The 18,850-nt window shown below is 34.9% G+C and overlaps 2 protein-coding genes across 3 annotated transcripts; one reads left to right on the forward strand and one right to left on the reverse strand.

Annotated features, from left to right (window-relative positions):
* The first annotated feature begins 528 nt into the window (after positions 1 to 528).
* LOC105036323 (11-beta-hydroxysteroid dehydrogenase B) lies at positions 529 to 5,806 on the forward strand. 2 transcript variants are annotated; one of them, XM_010912104.2, is made up of 7 exons: positions 529 to 802; positions 2,448 to 2,640; positions 3,581 to 3,666; positions 4,424 to 4,555; positions 4,686 to 4,850; positions 5,407 to 5,498; positions 5,577 to 5,806. In XM_010912104.2, exons 1-7 carry the CDS (start codon positions 620 to 622, stop codon positions 5,674 to 5,676), a joined length of 951 nt encoding a protein of 316 aa, XP_010910406.2. In that variant the 5' UTR covers positions 529 to 619; the 3' UTR covers positions 5,677 to 5,806. The 2 variants fall into 2 exon arrangements, with proteins under 2 accessions (XP_010910406.2, XP_010910399.2); XM_010912097.2 differs by having other exon boundaries at positions 530 to 802; positions 5,407 to 5,806.
* Positions 5,807 to 9,206: 3,400 nt separating this feature from the next.
* On the reverse strand, positions 9,207 to 10,035 carry LOC105036338 (ethylene-responsive transcription factor ERF019). The gene has a single exon (XM_010912114.4). The coding sequence runs from the start codon at positions 9,947 to 9,949 to the stop codon at positions 9,473 to 9,475; it is 477 nt and encodes a 158-aa protein (XP_010910416.1). The 5' UTR covers positions 9,950 to 10,035; the 3' UTR covers positions 9,207 to 9,472.
* Positions 10,036 to 18,850: the final 8,815 nt, after the last annotated feature.

Consider the following 18,850-nt stretch of genomic DNA (forward strand, 5'->3'; position numbering starts at 1 on the left):
TATGCTGACCATCTTAATTATCATGGAAGGGGACTCTGCTGCGGTAGTAATCTGGTTACAGGGTTGTGGGTAAGGAGCCACCATTCATCCTCTTCTACAGAACATCGCAGCCTATCTGATAGGGTGAACTAATCTTATCATTAGATATATGTTCAAAGAGACTAATACGGCAGCAGACTAGGTGGCTATCTATATTACTAAGTATATCGAAAATATTTTGTGAACGAACATGAGGTATCTCCGGGGCTGTTTCAAAATATTTTATTTTTTTATTTTTTGAAAATATTCGTATAAGATATGTATAAATATTTTATTTTATATACGTATGTACGCACCCATGGTAAAAAGACAAAATGGCCTTCAGAACCGATCCAGAAGCCTAATCACGCGACCTGGAACCGAATTCAGAAGCTCCAAAATAACTCTTCCACCTGTCACACGGCCACCTTGCAAGCACAACGCGTGCTTCCATTCGCATGCATGCCCCTCCCCTTCTCTCTACTTTATGCTCTCTCTCTCTCTCTGTATGTGTTATTGTGTGTGTGTTCTTGTGCTTATCACCTCCTGAAAGTATTCCTCCCATCCCTACCATCTTCTCTTTTCTGTATTATTTGGGGTGATGGATCTAGTGAACTCTATCCTAAATTTAGTGGTGCCACCAACCAGCATGGTCATGATGGCCCTTGCATGGCCGACCCTGTCCTTCCTCCATGCAGTGGAGTGGATATTTCACAGCTTGTACAGGGAGAACATGGAGAACAAAGTTGTTGTCATCACCGGGGCTTCTTCGGCCATCGGAGAGGTGATCGCTAGGTGACTGGTGTATTGGGGCCTAATAAGGGGGTTTCAATAGCTACAGAACAATTAATTCTTATAAATACTTGGTGTTCCAATTATAAGTCAATGCGTGGAATGGACATGAATTCCCACACAAAAAAAAAAAAAAGGAATAAAAAAAGGATGGTGATTTCTTTCTTTCTTTCTTTCTTTGGGTCAAAATTTTCTGAATTGGTCCTTGTTATGTTCCATAGCAATTATGTCTTATTGTTCTATAATTTTACCTTTAGAGCTGCTTTTTTTGTTCATGGTCAATGTTTAGAACATAGCACTATTGAGATAATAAACCTGATTAACTTAATCATTTGATGTTACTAGCCACTGCTTTAAAGATGACCTGTAGTATATTTTTATATTTAAAGTTATTTGGTTCCATAAAATGTGTCACTATTTTGCTTGGACTCATCAAATGCATCTTCATCAACTTATGCTCAAGATCTTATAGACAAAATTATTTTACCTAGAATTACCTACCCCTGTGCTAAATTGCTAAGGTTCAATTATCCTATTTTCAATCATCATTTACTTTAAATTCAGAAGATTAAAAGAAAATGTTAGTCAGTGTCCTGACTCCTGTCCCACATAAAACTGGACAAACAGATGTGTGTGTATTGACTTGTTCCCCTGTGTCCTAATCCCTATTAGGCTCTGGGTCCTTCATCTTATTGTATACACAAAGTAGTAGTGCAGGTCTAGAGCATATATAGTAGCAAATCTTGTTCTTGGACTAATAATAGCAGATAATATACCTAGATATGTTTTCTGTATTTTTCTTTCCTTCTGTTCTTGAGGAGAAGTTATCAAAATGAGATCATGAGGACTTCATGCAAACAAAGTAAAGAAAGTAAATAAGTACATTATAGATGCTCATAGTTTTCACCACAATTTATGTCCAAATGCCAATGTTGATTATATTCAGTAATATGAAAACCCAATGATCTCATTTTTCCTCTTTGGTCTTACCCATTTATGCAAAATCCATTAGTCTAAATGATAAAAACAGAGATATTATTATGGTTGACCATGAGCCATCATCATCATGATACATCAAATTGTGACTCGAGTCAGTTTGTGATCTCTTTAAGTTGATTAGGTCCCCCGGCTATCCTATTAGTTATAGAACCTAATTTGTATAAATATGTTACGTGCTAGTCTTTAATTGAATACAACTAATGGAACTAGATGATAAAATGATCAAACAAACACTCTAAAGGACACCTTCAAGCAAGGGAGCAGTACTTGCATGGACTAATTTATCCTTGCTAACAAGAGATATGGTATGCATGGAGGGTTATTATCAAGTTGTTTCGCCTCTGTAAGGTAGCTCAGTTTTACCCTCTGCCCAATAAAATCTTCAGTAGCCAAGGAGATCTTGTTAGGAAATGAGCACTATTATTTGCATCAACATCTGTGGACACCTTTCCAGTTTTATCTTTGTAATTCATAAACCAAAAGCTATCTTAACATAGGAGAATCATCTAAGTTACTAATATTTCTCATGGTCCATATTTTACATAGATTAATGCATATGTAAATTATCAGTGCCTTATCATATTTTATTAGTCTTTTCCCCCATAAGTATTGAAATGATCGAGTAACTGCAACTGCAGCAATTAGTTTATGAATATGCAAGGAAGAAGGCAAATCTTGTGCTGGTGGCAAGGAGGGAGCACAGACTGAGAGGGATAAGGGAGAATGCTAGGCTCTTGGGTGCAAAGCAAGTCCTTGTGATAGCTGCTGATGTTGTCAAGGAAGAGGACTGCAGAAGATTCATCAATGACACCGTCAGTTATTTTGGCCAATGTGAGTACTTCTCATCCATTTCATCATGCATTATGCAGGCTAAAATCACTTTGGTGAAGGTCTGGCAGGAAATGAAAGCCTTCAAATTACTTTGGTTCTCCATTGCAATCCATATGTTTCAGTTCACTCCACATAAAAGCTATGGCATGCATTTGATTTACTATGGAAGGTCCTTATGAATTATTGGTAAATTCTTCTAGTACTGATGAAATTTGTATTCATCGATCAATTACTTAAATTCATGTCAAAATGATCTTTAAATTGTATGATATTTCTTATATTTTATAAGCTATTTGTGACTTACCAAAGGATCCAAGCATGTCATTGATGTTATTGTTGTCTTTCCAATGTCATGCTCATTCTTTCAGCTGGCACTAGTATAAGATTTCTTGATTTGTTTCTCATGTGTTTTTTTTTTTTTTGGTAATTTGCTTTCTTGAAATTATTTCTGAAAATTCCATGAATCATTCACATTTTTTTGGAATTTCAGATTTTTCATCCAATGCCATTATTTTTTTTTTAATTGTTAACTGCTATAGCAAACACAATAACCAAGAAATTGTCACGATGGCTGATTTGCAGTTCTTTGTACTGATTCCTCAATGAAACAAGTACCAAAGAGATGATCAATCTATATTAACAGTATAAGAAACTTGCAATTTAATGGAATAAAGTGAAGAATCTGAGCAGTTTGACAACTCTAGCAAATTCAACGTAGGAGTTATATTTTTATATTTTAGATCCAACAAAAATTTAGCAATCTCAAGCTTGTGACTATTAAAGTAGGAGAACAGTGAATACTTAGGTTACAGAAGGGGGAAAAAATCCAAGATTATATGTTTTTCTCTTCTCTCTCTCTCTCTCTCTCTCTCTCTCTCTCTCTCTCTCTCTCTTATTTTTACCTTGCATGTCATTACTTATTTTATTTTTTGACTGGCAGTGAATCATCTTGTGAACTCTGCAAGCTTGGGTCATACCTTCTTTTTCGAAGAGGCAACAGACACTTCAGTGTTTCCACATATGATGGTACAACTACCATTTAACTAACTTTCCTATCAACTCATTACTTGTAATCTAAGTAGAGTTTCAGACAGGCAGGGAGTAACTACATTGGTTAAGAGTCATGGTTTTACTTTAGAAGGTTTGGATGTGTTAATGTTTATGAAGCCTGAGTATAAAGGTAGGCCACTAGCTGAATCTTACTGAGCTACAATTATATATATCTGGAAAATTGAAGAAAACATGAAGATTTTAAAAGTTATTAAGATCTTCTACATTGCTTTTCTTCCCTTGTTGATTGAAGGGTTCTGTTGTCTAGAAGAAAGGCATCAATCTTCTACTTGTAAATAACAAACATGCTCAATTATATTCTGCCACACCAACCTACATCAGCAAGTTGGCATCCTTCTCCCCGCAGTCAAGTCCTGGGTTCATGCTCTCTCACTACATATTTGCTTTCTCCAAAAAGGAAGAAACTATCGCATTATATTATTTCTCCACCAGTCAATATAGAGGCCTGGATATTCATAAAAGACCATTTTTTTAATAGTTTAAATAATAGTTTTTGGACTGTCATGATATAGAAGTATGAGATATTTATTTGCTGTTGCAATGCTAAAAGGTCTATTTGATCTTGAAATGAAACCAAACTCTCAAAGAACAGGGCACACACCTTATGAATCCTTAATCACCAGCCATACTTTTAGAGGGCTAGCTGAAGTATTTACTGTAAGCTTTTCCGACTCTTTTCCAGCAAATTCCATTTTGAGTGGATTTGTATCAGGATATCAATTTCTGGGGAAATGTGTATCCCACATATGTTGCTCTTCCATACTTGAGACAAAGCCATGGTCGGATCCTTGTGAATACTTCTGTGGAGAGCTGGTTACCTATGCCAAGGATGAGCCTGTATGCGGTGAGTACTGAAAGAACACTTAATATTTCTTAGTTTATTCCTTCAGGAATAAAAGAAAAGAATTTAAGCATAATCACTTAATAGATTACACGAATTGTGTAATACCATCTCCTCTTTGTTTATTTATCAGGCAGCCAAGGCAGCTCTGATAAATTTTTACGAGACGCTGAGGTTCGAAATGAAGGATGCTGTTGGGATCACAATTGCAACCCATGGCTGGATTGGTGGCGAGACAGGCCGGGGAAAATTTATGATTGAGGAGGGTGCAGAGATGCAATGGAAGGAAGAAAGAGAGGTAATTACTGTTTTTAATAGACCATAAGCAGATCCAAACACACACTTATTGGAACCATGCAATTCTGTAAGCAAATTAATTTTTAGAGCCAAGACGCATGCTTTTGTTACCTCATCTCTATATATGTTTGGTGAGGCAACCTTTTCTAGTTGAAGATATACTATTGGTTCATAAGAATGTTTTGCTCTTACATTTAAGTGCTTGATATTTATGCACTAACTTGATATTTGTAAAGTTACATGTTTGGGTTTTCTTCTTCATGCATCTTCAAAGCGTTAAAATTTTTAATTAGCCCATGAAACTTTTTGCCGTTTATCCTATTTTAGCAGTGTTGCTTCAGTAGATATATGGTAGAAATACATCTTACCTTCATAACATAGAAGTAGAATGAGAGAGTTGCATTATTCCTCTTCCTTTATCGACAATTTAAGGTTCTTTTATCTAAATATATTATCCACCTTCACCATTCTCAACTGGTCTAAGGGCTTAGATTCTGCGATAAAATTCTCGAGCATGTATAATGGACTAACAATATCTTGTACTTCTTTGTGTGCAGGTGCCTCTTACAGGAGGACAAGTTGGGGAGTTTGCAAGGAAGATGGTCTCTGGGGCTTGTAGGGGTGAAGCATATGTCAGGCATCCCAGCTGGTATGACATATTTCTACTCTACCGGGTGCTCATTCCTGATGTTTTGGGTTGGACTTTTCGCTTGATATTCTCGACCAGGGAAACGAGGATGCCCTCTCTCATGGGCACCGGGCCGCCACCTCTCGATGCCCCGCCTCCTCGAAAGCTTCTCTCAGGGCCTCAACCAATGCCTGAATAAAGCTTTGTAAGCAATTCAAAATGCAAGGTTTTTGTTAGTTTTTTGGATGAGTTTATTCTTGATCAGGACGAAGGAAACTGAATTCTGTGATAGCTAGTGTTTGAATAAAACATGAACTAGTCTTCTTTCAGAGTTGGTAATATTGTCCTATCAGAATTCTATGGAGCCTTTTAAGTACTTAATTAGTCATTGCATCCTTTATGACTTGTAGGACTCTGATTACAGCTCCACAAGCTATTAGAATCGTACTCTTAAGAACTATCAGGTTGAGTTTATCAATAATTAAGACGGTAATGGTAGCTAGTGCTTTTCTTCTTCTTTGGTGAGAGAAGGACCTTTGCAGAACTTTTACCTCATTTGTGTTGTAACCAAAAAAAAAAAAAAAAACTCTCCTTGTAGAAGGGAAGTGGTTAAAAAATTCTGCAAGCTTGCTCCAATTTTATTGTGGGCAATGAAGCTGGACTTGAGATTTGTGCTAGAATCAGGATTTACAGTTTAGTTTTCCATGAGCCCGTCTTGCATGGCATATCGGGTTTCTGTGATGAACGCTAAGAATCTCAAAAAAATAAATTTATTTTTGTATTTGTAAATTTTTTTTTCTTTTGGCACAAAAGTGACCTCTTCTGGATTTTTTTTTTTTTTTTGAGAGTAGATCAGTCCTGAACTTTACCATACCTTTACAGTCCCATCCTCAAATAAATGGTATATTCTTATCTGATTCAATTAAGTTCAAAAATATGCAATTCATTTGCATAAAAATAATAGAAAGATATATTTTCTGATGAATTTGTCAGCAGAAATAGACCTATTCTCAATGAAGAGAATTGCTTTAGAGTTGTTTTTTCTTCTAGCTGGGCAATTTGTTTAAAAGTTTATGAGTTATTTAAGACTAGGATCTAGCACATGTTATGTGCATCTTCTTATAGAACGTATGAGAAATGAAGAATTGTTCTCCCCCGACCTCCTACATGCTCAAGGTCAAGTTCTCACAATCACACTAGATTTACTTTAGCAGTGGGGGACTTTTCCTTCCTATAATATCATTGTTACTCAAACTGAAGTCAAATGAGTTTAGGTTGGCCTGATTTCACCGAGTTGAATGCACACAAGGTTTTGCACAAAGGTCGAACAGTTACAGTAACTTAATGGATCAAAAATTAATTAGGCCATTTAATTAGCTGTTAATTATATATTTGGTATTTTCCATCTTCCACTGTAGAGACTTGTTGCTACTAATATGTACAGGGAGGGGAATCAAACTCATAAATGTGGTTTTGCCAACTAGTTGTTGCTGACTATTTCCTGAAGAGCTGATGTTCGAGGATGTATTTAATTTATGCTTGTTACAACCAATTCCTCCTATGGGAAAAAAAAAAAAAAAAACACCGGTTCGTAAAGAAAAGTTGTATTATATTCATAGAAGGATATATAGGAGAAAACATTTGGCAGATTAACTTATCTTATTTCCTGTATTTTTCCAAAAAAAAATTTTGAAAGTCTGGCTAGTTCAGTCGCAAATGACGGTTCAACCACAAAAGGCTTTCTCATTTACTATTGAGAAGGTGGACACAGTGCAAATACTCAGCCAGAATAATATCAAATTAAACTCCCACCACAACTAGGTCAGGTCACAATGAACCCATGCTCGGAGAATTCAGAGAGGTGTTAGGATTTGACGTCTCTACATTGAGTCCACAACGAGGTCCGCGACGACGAACGGAGTCCAATGAGTCTAAGATCACCTCAAACGGAATCCGGATGATCGAGATATGCTCGATTGAAGTTGACATGAAATCCAGAACGACGGAGGACTAGCAACGACCGACGATGGGCCGGCGGAGACGACGGTGGCGCAGCCGCACGAGACAGCATGCGGCCCGGGCATGCAAAGCCCAGCCCAACGTGCGAAGTGCATCCCAGGCTCGGGCGCTCGCGCAGGGGCGCAGCCCAGGCCCAGGCGCACCCGTGCCCACACATGTGCACTGCACCAGCGCCTGTGCGCACACGCACGCGATTTCAGAGTCCGGATATCCCGGTCCATGGTGGACTGGGCGGTGCACGGACGGATCTGTAGATCGAGGGGGCATTTTCTCTTAATATCTCGTGGTCCATCGTGGATTGGGCGACGTTTCCTATTCGATTCTCACGGTTTACGGCTTATTCCGTAGACCGTGTCATGATCAGACGACTCTGAGAGCTACCGGTCATAATCCAACAGTCCTGGGTGGTCTTCTGGTTACTGTAGGAGTCTGTCTCCTATTATTTTTGGGTTTTAAGCCTTTATAAGGTCTAGTTCTGTGAACAGTGAACGTGGTGGTGTGGTGCGTGGTAGTTCGGCAGGAAACCCGAGAACGCAGGCAACGAGGCACTGAGAAAAATAATAGAAGGCTTCTGGACAGCGGACAGCGGTCGTTTCAGGAGTTCAGAGGGGTCTTCCTAGAGAGAGAGCTTTTGTGAGGGAGAGTTTCCTATGAGGGAGATATTAGGTGTACAAGGGTTGAGAATGATCTCCTCTTATAATTTTTTCTCTTTTCTCATAGTGAAACTTGCATATCACATGGAGGTGAACTATTTTTTGGCTGATCCACATATTTGATTATTTCTGTTTTATTTTTTTTCTTTCTACTACGATGTATGGCATCGAAAAGATCCTGAAAGATGGTGTTCTTACTATCTCAATCTCATGCCTCCAAGGAAAAATACATGCATAGGTATTTTATATCTGGCTTTGAACCTTGTGTTCCCTTTTAGAAAATAATTTGTCTATAGTCAATGCTGTCACATTGTCTGCAATCTAGGTTAGTCCTATGCATGTCCTTTCAGACATGTACGATAGAATGGATGCGCTGATATTATTCCATTGCATTTGATTCAAGAACTGAAAAAATGAAAATAGCAAAGGTGTACCTAAGGAGATAGTTACATAATAAATTATAATAATTCCTACTTAGTTATAAATTTTTAAATGTTTTTGAACTATAATATTTTATCCAAAATAAAGGAATGATGTTAGCTTGGTGTCAGGATTATTTACTGATAACTATTCCATAAAATAGTTAAAATTATCACAAGCAAGTCTAGTGGTATGATCATGTCTTGCTTATGTCTGCTTCTTTGAAGACTGTTTTGACAATTATGAGGTCTATTTGAACCATTATTCATGGTCTATTCCCTAATCAAATTCTGCCTTTATCCAAGGAATTGATCATTAAGCTTGACCTCTCATTCAAGTCTTTGATTCCCACCTGTACCAAAAGCTAAGCCAATACTAGTCAAAATTTTCATTGGATAGATTCTCTCCTGCTCCTCCCTACTTGATATAGATGGTGATGTACGGAAAAGGTTGCCTTTTTTTCCTTTCCTTACATCACTAAAATTAAGCAAAAGTTTGAAACGCAACCAGGAAACGGTCAAACAGTTTCCAAGTTATCAAAGTTTTGAACCATCAAGATATTAAAAACAGCAAGAGCAGCATCTCAAGATTGTTCCTCCCCAAACCCAACGGATAGTTGTCATGTTTCAGGTCAAAATAGTGGAACCCCCAACAATTCTTTTTTATAGGAAACAAAATTATAACCTTTTTTTTCAAATAACAAAAATCATAGCATTTTCCCTCCGGTTGAACTGGATAAAATAAGACCTTTCAATATTGGTTTCTTCCCTCCTTAAAAACCAGGGACTGATTACTAATCTTATGTGAGGGAGGACTCCTATAACCTGAGAGTCCTTAGTCTCTTCCCCCGACAAAGAACATCATATCCAACTTGTCAAACGCTATCAACTTCTGATGAAGATTCTACATAAAGAAGTCCATGTCTTCAATGCATAAATCTCCTCCAAGTTCACTCCCCTCATAAAAACCATACTCTCCACTCTCTCTCCAATTGACACCCTCCATTGCACCAACTTCTGCTCTCTGTGTTGGTGGCTTCATTTGGACTTGGGGCCTTCGGACCACCAACTGCGCATCGACCGCCATCCCGGAGTTCGACGCCACCCTCTGTATTGATCTAGGCGACATGCTGGTCCATGTATACATTGCGACGCGGTCGGGGAAATTGAGAGCGTGAGACTGATCGGGGCCTCTGAGGAAGAAGACGGCGGTGTCATGGGCCACCGCCGCAGCCTCCGGGGTGGCGTAGGAGCCGAGCCACAGGCGTTCCCGGCTTCCCGGGACACGGATCTCCGACACCCATTTCCCCCATTTCCGGCGACGTACCCCGCTGTAGTTCCTCTCACCGGCGGTGGGGGTGCCTTCTTGCGGGCTGCTCATGTTGACCGGAATCCGGCAGGTGGTTGGCGTTTACCTTTGGTTGGGTGTTGCTCTGTGTTTTGAGCCAGGGGTGTTTGAATTGGAAGAGCTTTGTGTATCCATATTTATATGAAGAGAGAGGGAGGTCAGCCCTGGGGGGTGGACTTTTGGATTTTTTTTAATGGGGGATGACCAAGAAAACTGTTTACACAAGTTGGGTTATTGACACGAGGTCGATCTTTCAAAGTCAAAGATATGGGAGGGAAAAGCACAGATGGTTGGTATCTGTCATCCGATCCGAATTATACGATTTGGATTGGTGAAAGGAGCGGTGGGGAGTGGATTAAACGTTGACAACCTTTGGATCTTTGGCTGTATTCGGGTGGGGTTGTATCTCTCGAGCGAAAGAACGATTCCCCTTCTTTCGCCAAGACAACCGTTGGATCATGCATGGCTGCTTCTAGAGCTGTGCACGCACGTGACGAAAGAGACTCAGATGCTTTGAGATTTGTGCAAGATGCGATGCAACGGTTGAATTCGCGAAAGGAGGGGAATCGTTCTTTCGTGCGAAAGATGCAATCCGAACCCATTGGATTCAGCTCCGGTGGCTCGCGTCACGTGCGACGTGGGGACAAGAGCTTCGCCTTTGCTTTCTAGAAAATTAGAATAGTTGCATCCACAGAGTGGGTCCCGCGCTTGCAACTGAAAAGGTTTATCAAATCAATATATTTTAAAAAAAATATTCCATCCATTACACGTCATTTTCAATTTTATGCTCGCATCTATCAGAAAATAATAAAAATAAATTACAAAACTCTCTATTATATATATATTATATAATATATATATATATATTTATACCAAATGATTTGTGAAATCTATACTTATATCTAATTTAATTAAAGAGGTCAGTGAAATCATTTACTTAATGTGAAAAATTGAAATTGCTTTTAAATGGGAAAGAAGGTATCTATATTTTTTTATGTTGTTATATCATTTAAAATTATTTTAATCATTTTAATTTTTTTTAAATGTAATATTTATATTTCATTTGAGATTGATGGTTTGATTAACATTCTATTAACATTTCATTTAAAATTAATGATTTGATTAATAATTTATTAAAATATCAATTAAAATGTTGAATGAAATTATAGAAGTAAAATTTGGAGGTTAAATATAGATTTTTTAAATTATTGGATATAAATATAATTTATCTCTAATTTTAAAAAAAATTATAATTTAATTTTTTTAAAAAAATGAAATATGTGCAATATAAAAATAAATATCATACACGGCCATCTACATAAGGCGTGAAATAATGAAATTATAAAAATCTACCTCTTAATAAATAAATTACACACAAAAATAAATTTCCTGATCATGACAAGTTCCACTTGTTTTTTATTCCACTTTTCTCTTTTCACCATGCTCTTGGGTGTGAATGCACATCTTCTCTCCAAGTCAAAAACCAACCTCCTGGTCCTGGATAACCATCATTTAGTATCAGAAAGATTAATATGGTTTTTTTTTGGTAGAAAAAAAAAAAAAAGATTAATATGGTTGGTCATTACTTGGATAACCATGGCTGTTTTGCAACTGAGTTGGGAAAGGTGGCCTAATGCATCAAAATCTTTTGTTGTGTGCAAGAAGGTTCAAAATGAAAATCTAATTTTGTGTGTTCAATAGCTTTGAAGGGTAGCTAGCAATCTGTTCACTTTGTGAAGCCAATAAAGAAGCATTCTATGTATTTTGAGATAGTAACCTACTGCGGTAGGTTTTTGTTTGAAGATTAATAAACCTTATAAATCATGGCAATTTACAAAATCTGAGACTACTATCATTACTTATATTGGGAAGATAAATGCTTGTTTTTCCTTCTTTTTTACTTTTTAAAAGAGAAATCACTGATCAAGCCATGCTTATTTTTCAGTACTAAACAATTGAATTAACTATGGGAGAAAACACTTTGGAGTTAGGCATCCATAGCAAGATGGGTCATTGCCTTCTAAAATTTTATAGTCGATGCACTGTTTGAAAAGACAATCATACTGTCTGCTGCAAAATTAAATAACATCTATTTAGGTTACTAAGTAGCATCCAAGTACTTAGTAACATTCAACCACAAATAGTTATGGAGCTTGTGAGGTGCATGGAGCTGGCTGAATGTTACCACTCTTTATGGTTAAGAGTTTTAGCTGATGGCAATAACCAAAGTGGAAATGCTTTCAGGATATTATGATCGGGGGTGCAAATGGATCGGATCAGATCGGGGTTATGAGTGATTCTGATCCAATTCACTCTTTTGATCAGGTTCTAATATTGGACTCAGATTCAACCCAATTAAAAATCAGATCAGATCGAATCGGATCTATAATCAAAAAATCTATCTTATTAGATCATTTGGGTCGCATCGGATCCATATATAATTCGATCTCAATCTAAAAATTTTGGATTCGGCTCGAGCCCAAATTCTAGTTGGATTTTGTTCGTACGATAAACCAACATATGCGAAGTTTATAACAAAAATAAATAAATATTAATTTATCTTGATTATTAATTTATAAATAATTTTTTAAAATCTCACAATCAAATTAAATAAAATTGTATGAAAAATAATAATACTACAAAAATATTTGAAATTCTAATCTCATTTTATTTTTTTATAGTTTACATATTAGATTCAATACTGAATTTGGATCTGATCGGATGGGGTCTGAATTCAGTAAATCCAGACTCAATCTAGAATATTGAACGGGTCCAATTTTAGAACCCAACCCGTCTGCACGGATCCCTTAAAATAGATTGGATCGGATCTAAACGGACGGACTGGGTTGAGTCATGGGTCGATCCGACCCGGCCTTAATTACAACATCTGATTGTTAATAGAAACATTGTGGTGGAACTTAGGAGATGTGACATACTTGTTTGTTAAGAATTTTAGCCAGTGACGAAAACTAAAGTTGACGAATATATTTTGGGAGAAAACTTAAAGCAGTTAACAGTTAAGGCATATCAAAGTTCTAATTTAACAAGATTATTTAAGAGCACACACTAAGACAAAATCCAAAATTAAACCAATGAGCGATTTCTTTTCTATTTGGGATCATTTAACTGGAATCCGAATCAATTTCAATTAAAGATAATTTTGGGATAGGGGTATCGAGAAGGTTTAATAGAAGGTTTAATAGGGATGTTCTGAGAATAATTTTGGAAAAGGTATTTCGAGACGGGCATCTGAGAACAAAAAGTTTTTCACATCATCATTGATATACTTATATAATTTCCAGATAAGTTTTATATCCGATTCATGGATTGGAATCAATTTTAGTTGTAGTAAGTAACAATTTGTTTACTTTCTTCCTGCCTGTAACTTTCATTTACTTTTCCTCTGAAACTCAAACTAAACTAACCCAGCTAGTACGCTAGAATAATGTTAACACCAAACTAGTCCTCTTGTGGGGGCTCAAACTAATGCTTGCCACTTCAAAATTCTACAGTGACATGGATGGCAGACTGTGACATTAATAATTGTTATAGATTTATGTCATAGAGAAATTTATGCAAGATCTTTTCTATGAAAGATACAACCCGAATCCAATGGATTTAGCTCCGGTGGCTGGAGATGCACCTTTGCTTTTTAGAAAACCAAAATAGTTGCATCCACAGAGTTGGCCTCATTGTGTGCAATTAAAAAGGTTTATCAAATGAACATATTTTCAAAAAGATTCTATTCATTACATGTCATTTTCAATTTTATGCACACATCTATCAGAAACTAATAATAAATTACAAATTTTTTTCACACACACACACATATATATATATATACATCAAATTATTTGTAAAACATATACTTACATTCCATTAAACTAATGGTGCTCATGAAATCATTTATTTAATATGAAAAATCAAAATTTCTCTTGAATGGAAGAAAGGATATACATATTTCCTTTTGTGTTGTTATATCACTTAAAGTTATTTTGATCATTTTTATTTTTTTTTAAATATAACATTTGTATGTCATTTAAAATTGATGGTTTGACAAATGTCCTATTAAGATATGAATTAAAATATTGAATAAAACTATAAAAGTAAATTTTAGAGGGTAAATATAGATTTTTTAAATTATTAAATGTAAACATAATTTATCTCTAATTTTAAAATATATATATAATTTAATTAAAAAAATCATATATGTAATATAAAAATGGATATCACGACCCGTGAAGACCACCTACACAAGGCATGAAATAATGAAATTACAAAAATCTACCTCCTAATATATAAGTTGCACATAAAAATAAATCTTTTTGGGATCATTTAATCAGAATCCGAGCCAATTTCGGTTAAAGAAAATTTTGGGATAGGCATATCGAGAAGGTTTAATAAAGGTATTTTGAAAATAATTTTAGAAAAGGTATTTCGAGATGGGGGCATTCGAGAATAAAAAAATTTCACATCACCATTGATATATAGTTTCTAGATAAATTTTATATCTGATTCATGTAAGGCGTGTTTATGGATTGGGATCAATTTTAGTCGTAATAAGTAACTATTTGTTTACTCTCTTCCTGCCTTTCAATTTTCATTTACTTTTCCTCTGAAACTCAAACCAAACTAACCCAACTGGTACGCTAGAATAATGTTAAACACCAAACTAGTCCCCATGTAGGGGCTCAAACTAATGCATGCCACTTCAAAATTCTATAGTGACATGGATAGCGGATTGTGACATTAATAATTATTATATATTTAGGCTTTTCAATCTTGACTTCGTTTATTCACAGAGAGGTTTGACTGTACATATATCTAATGTGTCCACACTTGGATTCTACTAGAAATTTTTTTTATACCAATATTCGTACTTCTCTAATCCCTTTGGAAGGTAATTGGCACCCTGACTGGTCCAAAAATGTGCAATAACTTATCGTTTTATGTGTGCAAATATATATAATTAAAATATATTTTCAAGTACAAGGATGTACCTGGAGATATTTTTGGAAGATTTTATAATGAAGAAAAAATTTTTAATATCTTGCCAGCTAACAAAATGGAGTCATCTTTTCTTTAGGGTTGCACTCCACCATTTTTTTTTTTTTTAATAATTTTGACAACATCAGAGCCCAAAAATTTAGAAAAAAATACTAGGTAGCAAGAGGGTAAACTTACCAAGAAAAATTTAATGTGCTAGTAATTTATTGACAAATCTCACATATGTCAAACCACCACAATGTCCCACATTGCACCATAAAAAAATTTATAAAATTTTACAAATTAGCATATCTTCACTTTCCGTTGTTTAACCCATTAAGTAATTAAACTTCCAGTTAACATACGAAGTTCTATGAATTTACTCACACAATGTTTATTAATATATAGTTTTTTTGGAAAAAAAAAAGTATAATTCTATTTTCAAAATGCATCTGTTGGTCTTTGTTAGAAAAAATGCTTTACCATCAAAAAAAAAAAATCTGCTTGAAGATAAAATCTTTGAATTTCAAAATCTATTTAACACAAAAAATTTATCTCAAGATGATAAGAGATTATTGGTTAGAACTATTTTGTAATGTATATCTCTTATATTATTCAATAAAAAACATCACATTATTTAAAAAATATTTTTTATTAAAATATTAAAAATTATCAATTGAAAAGTCCTAGTTAACTATAAAATTTTTTTATTTAAATTTTTCAACCAAATTTAAATAATAATATTTTTTAATTAAAAAATAATATAATATTTTTTATTAAATGATCAAGATATATATAATAGAATGATTCTGCCCACTAATTTATTTTCTGGGGGAGAGCGCCCACAGCTTTGGCCAGGCGCCGTGGCACATTCCAAGCGTTTCACCTCGGGTCACGTCACTTGTCGTTGCATGGTCACAAAATATGAAAATTTTCAAAGTCATGGTTCGTCCTCGAAGGTGTCCACCGTCCACGGGATTAAGACTGCGATCAGGATCACATGCTAAATTGACCATCCTTTTTTCTTTTGAACTTTTGATGGTTTATCGATATGTCGGCAGCCGCACTTCCACATCCACATACTTGAAGTCAATAACCATGTCACCCACACTGGCATGATCCATTCAATGGATTTAACTTTCTTCTTCCAGTTGACAACCAACTCATACCATCATTTGCTTACAATTCACCAATATTTTTCATTTAGATGAAAATAATTCATGACCAAAATATAAAATTCATAAATAATCAAAACTTCCTTGACTGAGTTGATCCTTTTTGAAGTGTATATTCTTTACCCAAAAAAAATATATATATATTGAAAATAAATACTATTTGACTGAAAACAGAATCTTGGAACGTCTAATACAAAAATTTAGAAGATATAATTAGTATAATTTTAAACTTCATCCTACGACATAAGTTTGCCAAAACTATTATAAGACCATTAAGGGCTTATTTGGTTCGTGAGAATATTTTTTTTCACTGAAATAATTTTTTTTTTAAGTTGATACTTGAAAAAATAATTTTTGCATATTCAGTTGACCATAAAAAAATGACACATTTTAGAATGACTTATGTTTAGAAAAATTATGTAAAATATCTATTATATCTTTAATAAAAAAAAAATTTCTCACATTTTATTTAAATATTTAAAAATATTTTTTTTAAAAAATCAACTTTCAACCCGTGAGAATTAGACTTTTGTCCATCCTCATGAATTTTTTTTTCCCATTAAATACATAAAATTATCGCTTTTCCATCCTTTCTTTTTGAAAACTCTAACCAAACATGAAGTCTTTCTCTGTTTTTTTCATTGACCACATTTTTCTCCCACCTCTCCTCGAGAACTAAACGAGACCTTACCATGGTTCTACCCAACCTCCAAACTCCAATCGCCCTCAACTTGGCTGTGGGTTAACCCAGTCTGATGCCTTTAATTACAAATGAATTCATGTTCACTTCCCCAATTTGGGCCATTTCAAGTAGAATCCGACACACAAGAATAAAATAAAAAAAAACTTATAAGGGCGGTTGCCGATGGTTAAGGAGGGGAGTTTGCCGACCGTTGCCTAAGAAAAGCGCCAATATATTCTTTGACGGATAACACAAATTCAGACCTACGCCCTTTGTCCAAGCTTTCCCATCTTCCAAGACTTATTTCTTTGTTGTCCTTGCCGTCTTCGCTATCGGCTTAGTTTGTATCTCTTTTATGATGTGTTGAAGACATTGCATGTATGATGCGCATGTTTTCATAGTGTAAATTATGATGAACATAGTTTAGGTTTTGACGGCATCTCTTATGTCCAACATAAGGTTTTGGTGGTCTTTTATCAAAATAGAAATTTGATCAGAAGATGAAGTAGTTGGTCCAAACTTGTCAATCATGCTTGGGCTTTACACAAATATAGAAATTTTTCGAATTTTTTATTATTTATATCTCACCAATATTTTTAGTTTTTATGGTTGATGTCCATATAAATCAAAGTATTATCTTTGGTGGCATATCCATATTTTTAGATATATTATTTTAATTGGATAGAGGTCGACAATCTTGTTTAAAAATTAAAAATAATAATAATAATAATAATTAAAAGAGGAAGTAGATGTACCACCATGCTGCTGAAAAATATCAACCATGCTGGGGCTTTATTAGATATGATTAGGTACAAATATAGAAACTTCTCATATTGAAATAATGAGAAATTTTTTATTATTTATATCTTATCAATATTTTAGGCTCAATGGTTGATGCAATCTTAAACTAAATTATTATCTTTGGTGACATATCCATATTTCATTGATGTTTTTCATACTAAAGCTTTCATCAAATAAACCTATACTAACTATGAATAAAACCTTCATAAATACTGGTTAGTCTCAAATATAGAAACCTCTTATATTAGAAAATGAGTACTCTATTATTTATGCCCATCAGTATTTTAAGGTTCCCTAATTCGTAATATCATTAGTATAAAATGGAAACAATTTTAGGACTAGTTTATTATTTATGCCTCCTCAGTATTTTAAGGCTCCGTAATTGGTATTATCATTAGTATAAAATGGAAACAATTTTTGGACATTTGGTGGAACATCTTTAAGTTGGTATAGTATTTTGGTAATTGAGCTTCTATTTGGTTGCACCTAACATGTACTTCTACATTGGATATGTTCAAATAGAAACTCTCATAATGTTGACCTAATCAATGTTGTTTAGGCCCCAGTTGTTTAGGCCTCATCAATGTTGGTCTTTTTTGGGGCTCAATGTGGTACCTTTTATGGGTGGAAAATATACTAATTTTGTGGGATGGTGGTTTGTATACTATCATTTCTTACCCTCATCAAGTGAATCATGCCAGTCCATAACGTTTATTACAAATATTGACCATTCTTAGTTATGGAAACATCTCATAAAAAGTAGGTGAGGTGTTCGCATTAATTGAGTCTCGCCAATATTTGTTAGGCCTTTGGCTTGTACAATATTTAATACATTCTAATGTATTATTATTGCCCTTTTGGAACTTGGAAGCAAAAGGGGATATTCTCAGTGGGTGCCTAAAAAAGAAAAAAAAAAGGACAGAAAAATAGTTAACCTCATCAATAACTACAAGCACTATATCTAGTTGGATTCCCATTAGCAACTCTGTAGGAATTTAGGATACATCACCCATCACAATAGCAAAGGGCAAAAAAAAAAAAATCTGAAAAAATAATTTTCAAGTAAACTTGTCCATGGTGCTTGGACCATGTTCCAATATTAAGTTTCAAAATCAGGATTCTAAAAAACAATGGAATATCTAAAATAAGCACTACTTTAAATATTCCTTTAAACTATGACATTAGCAAGTGAAGAAAAGAAAAGGAGAAAGGAGAAGAAACAAACAAGAGCCCCTCCAAGACAACAGCACTGAAGAGAACAATCATAACAGGCACTCTATTTCACATTAG

This window comes from Elaeis guineensis, chromosome 1 (genome assembly GCF_000442705.2).
Source record: "Elaeis guineensis isolate ETL-2024a chromosome 1, EG11, whole genome shotgun sequence".
Taxonomy (NCBI): Eukaryota; Viridiplantae; Streptophyta; class Magnoliopsida; order Arecales; family Arecaceae; genus Elaeis; species Elaeis guineensis.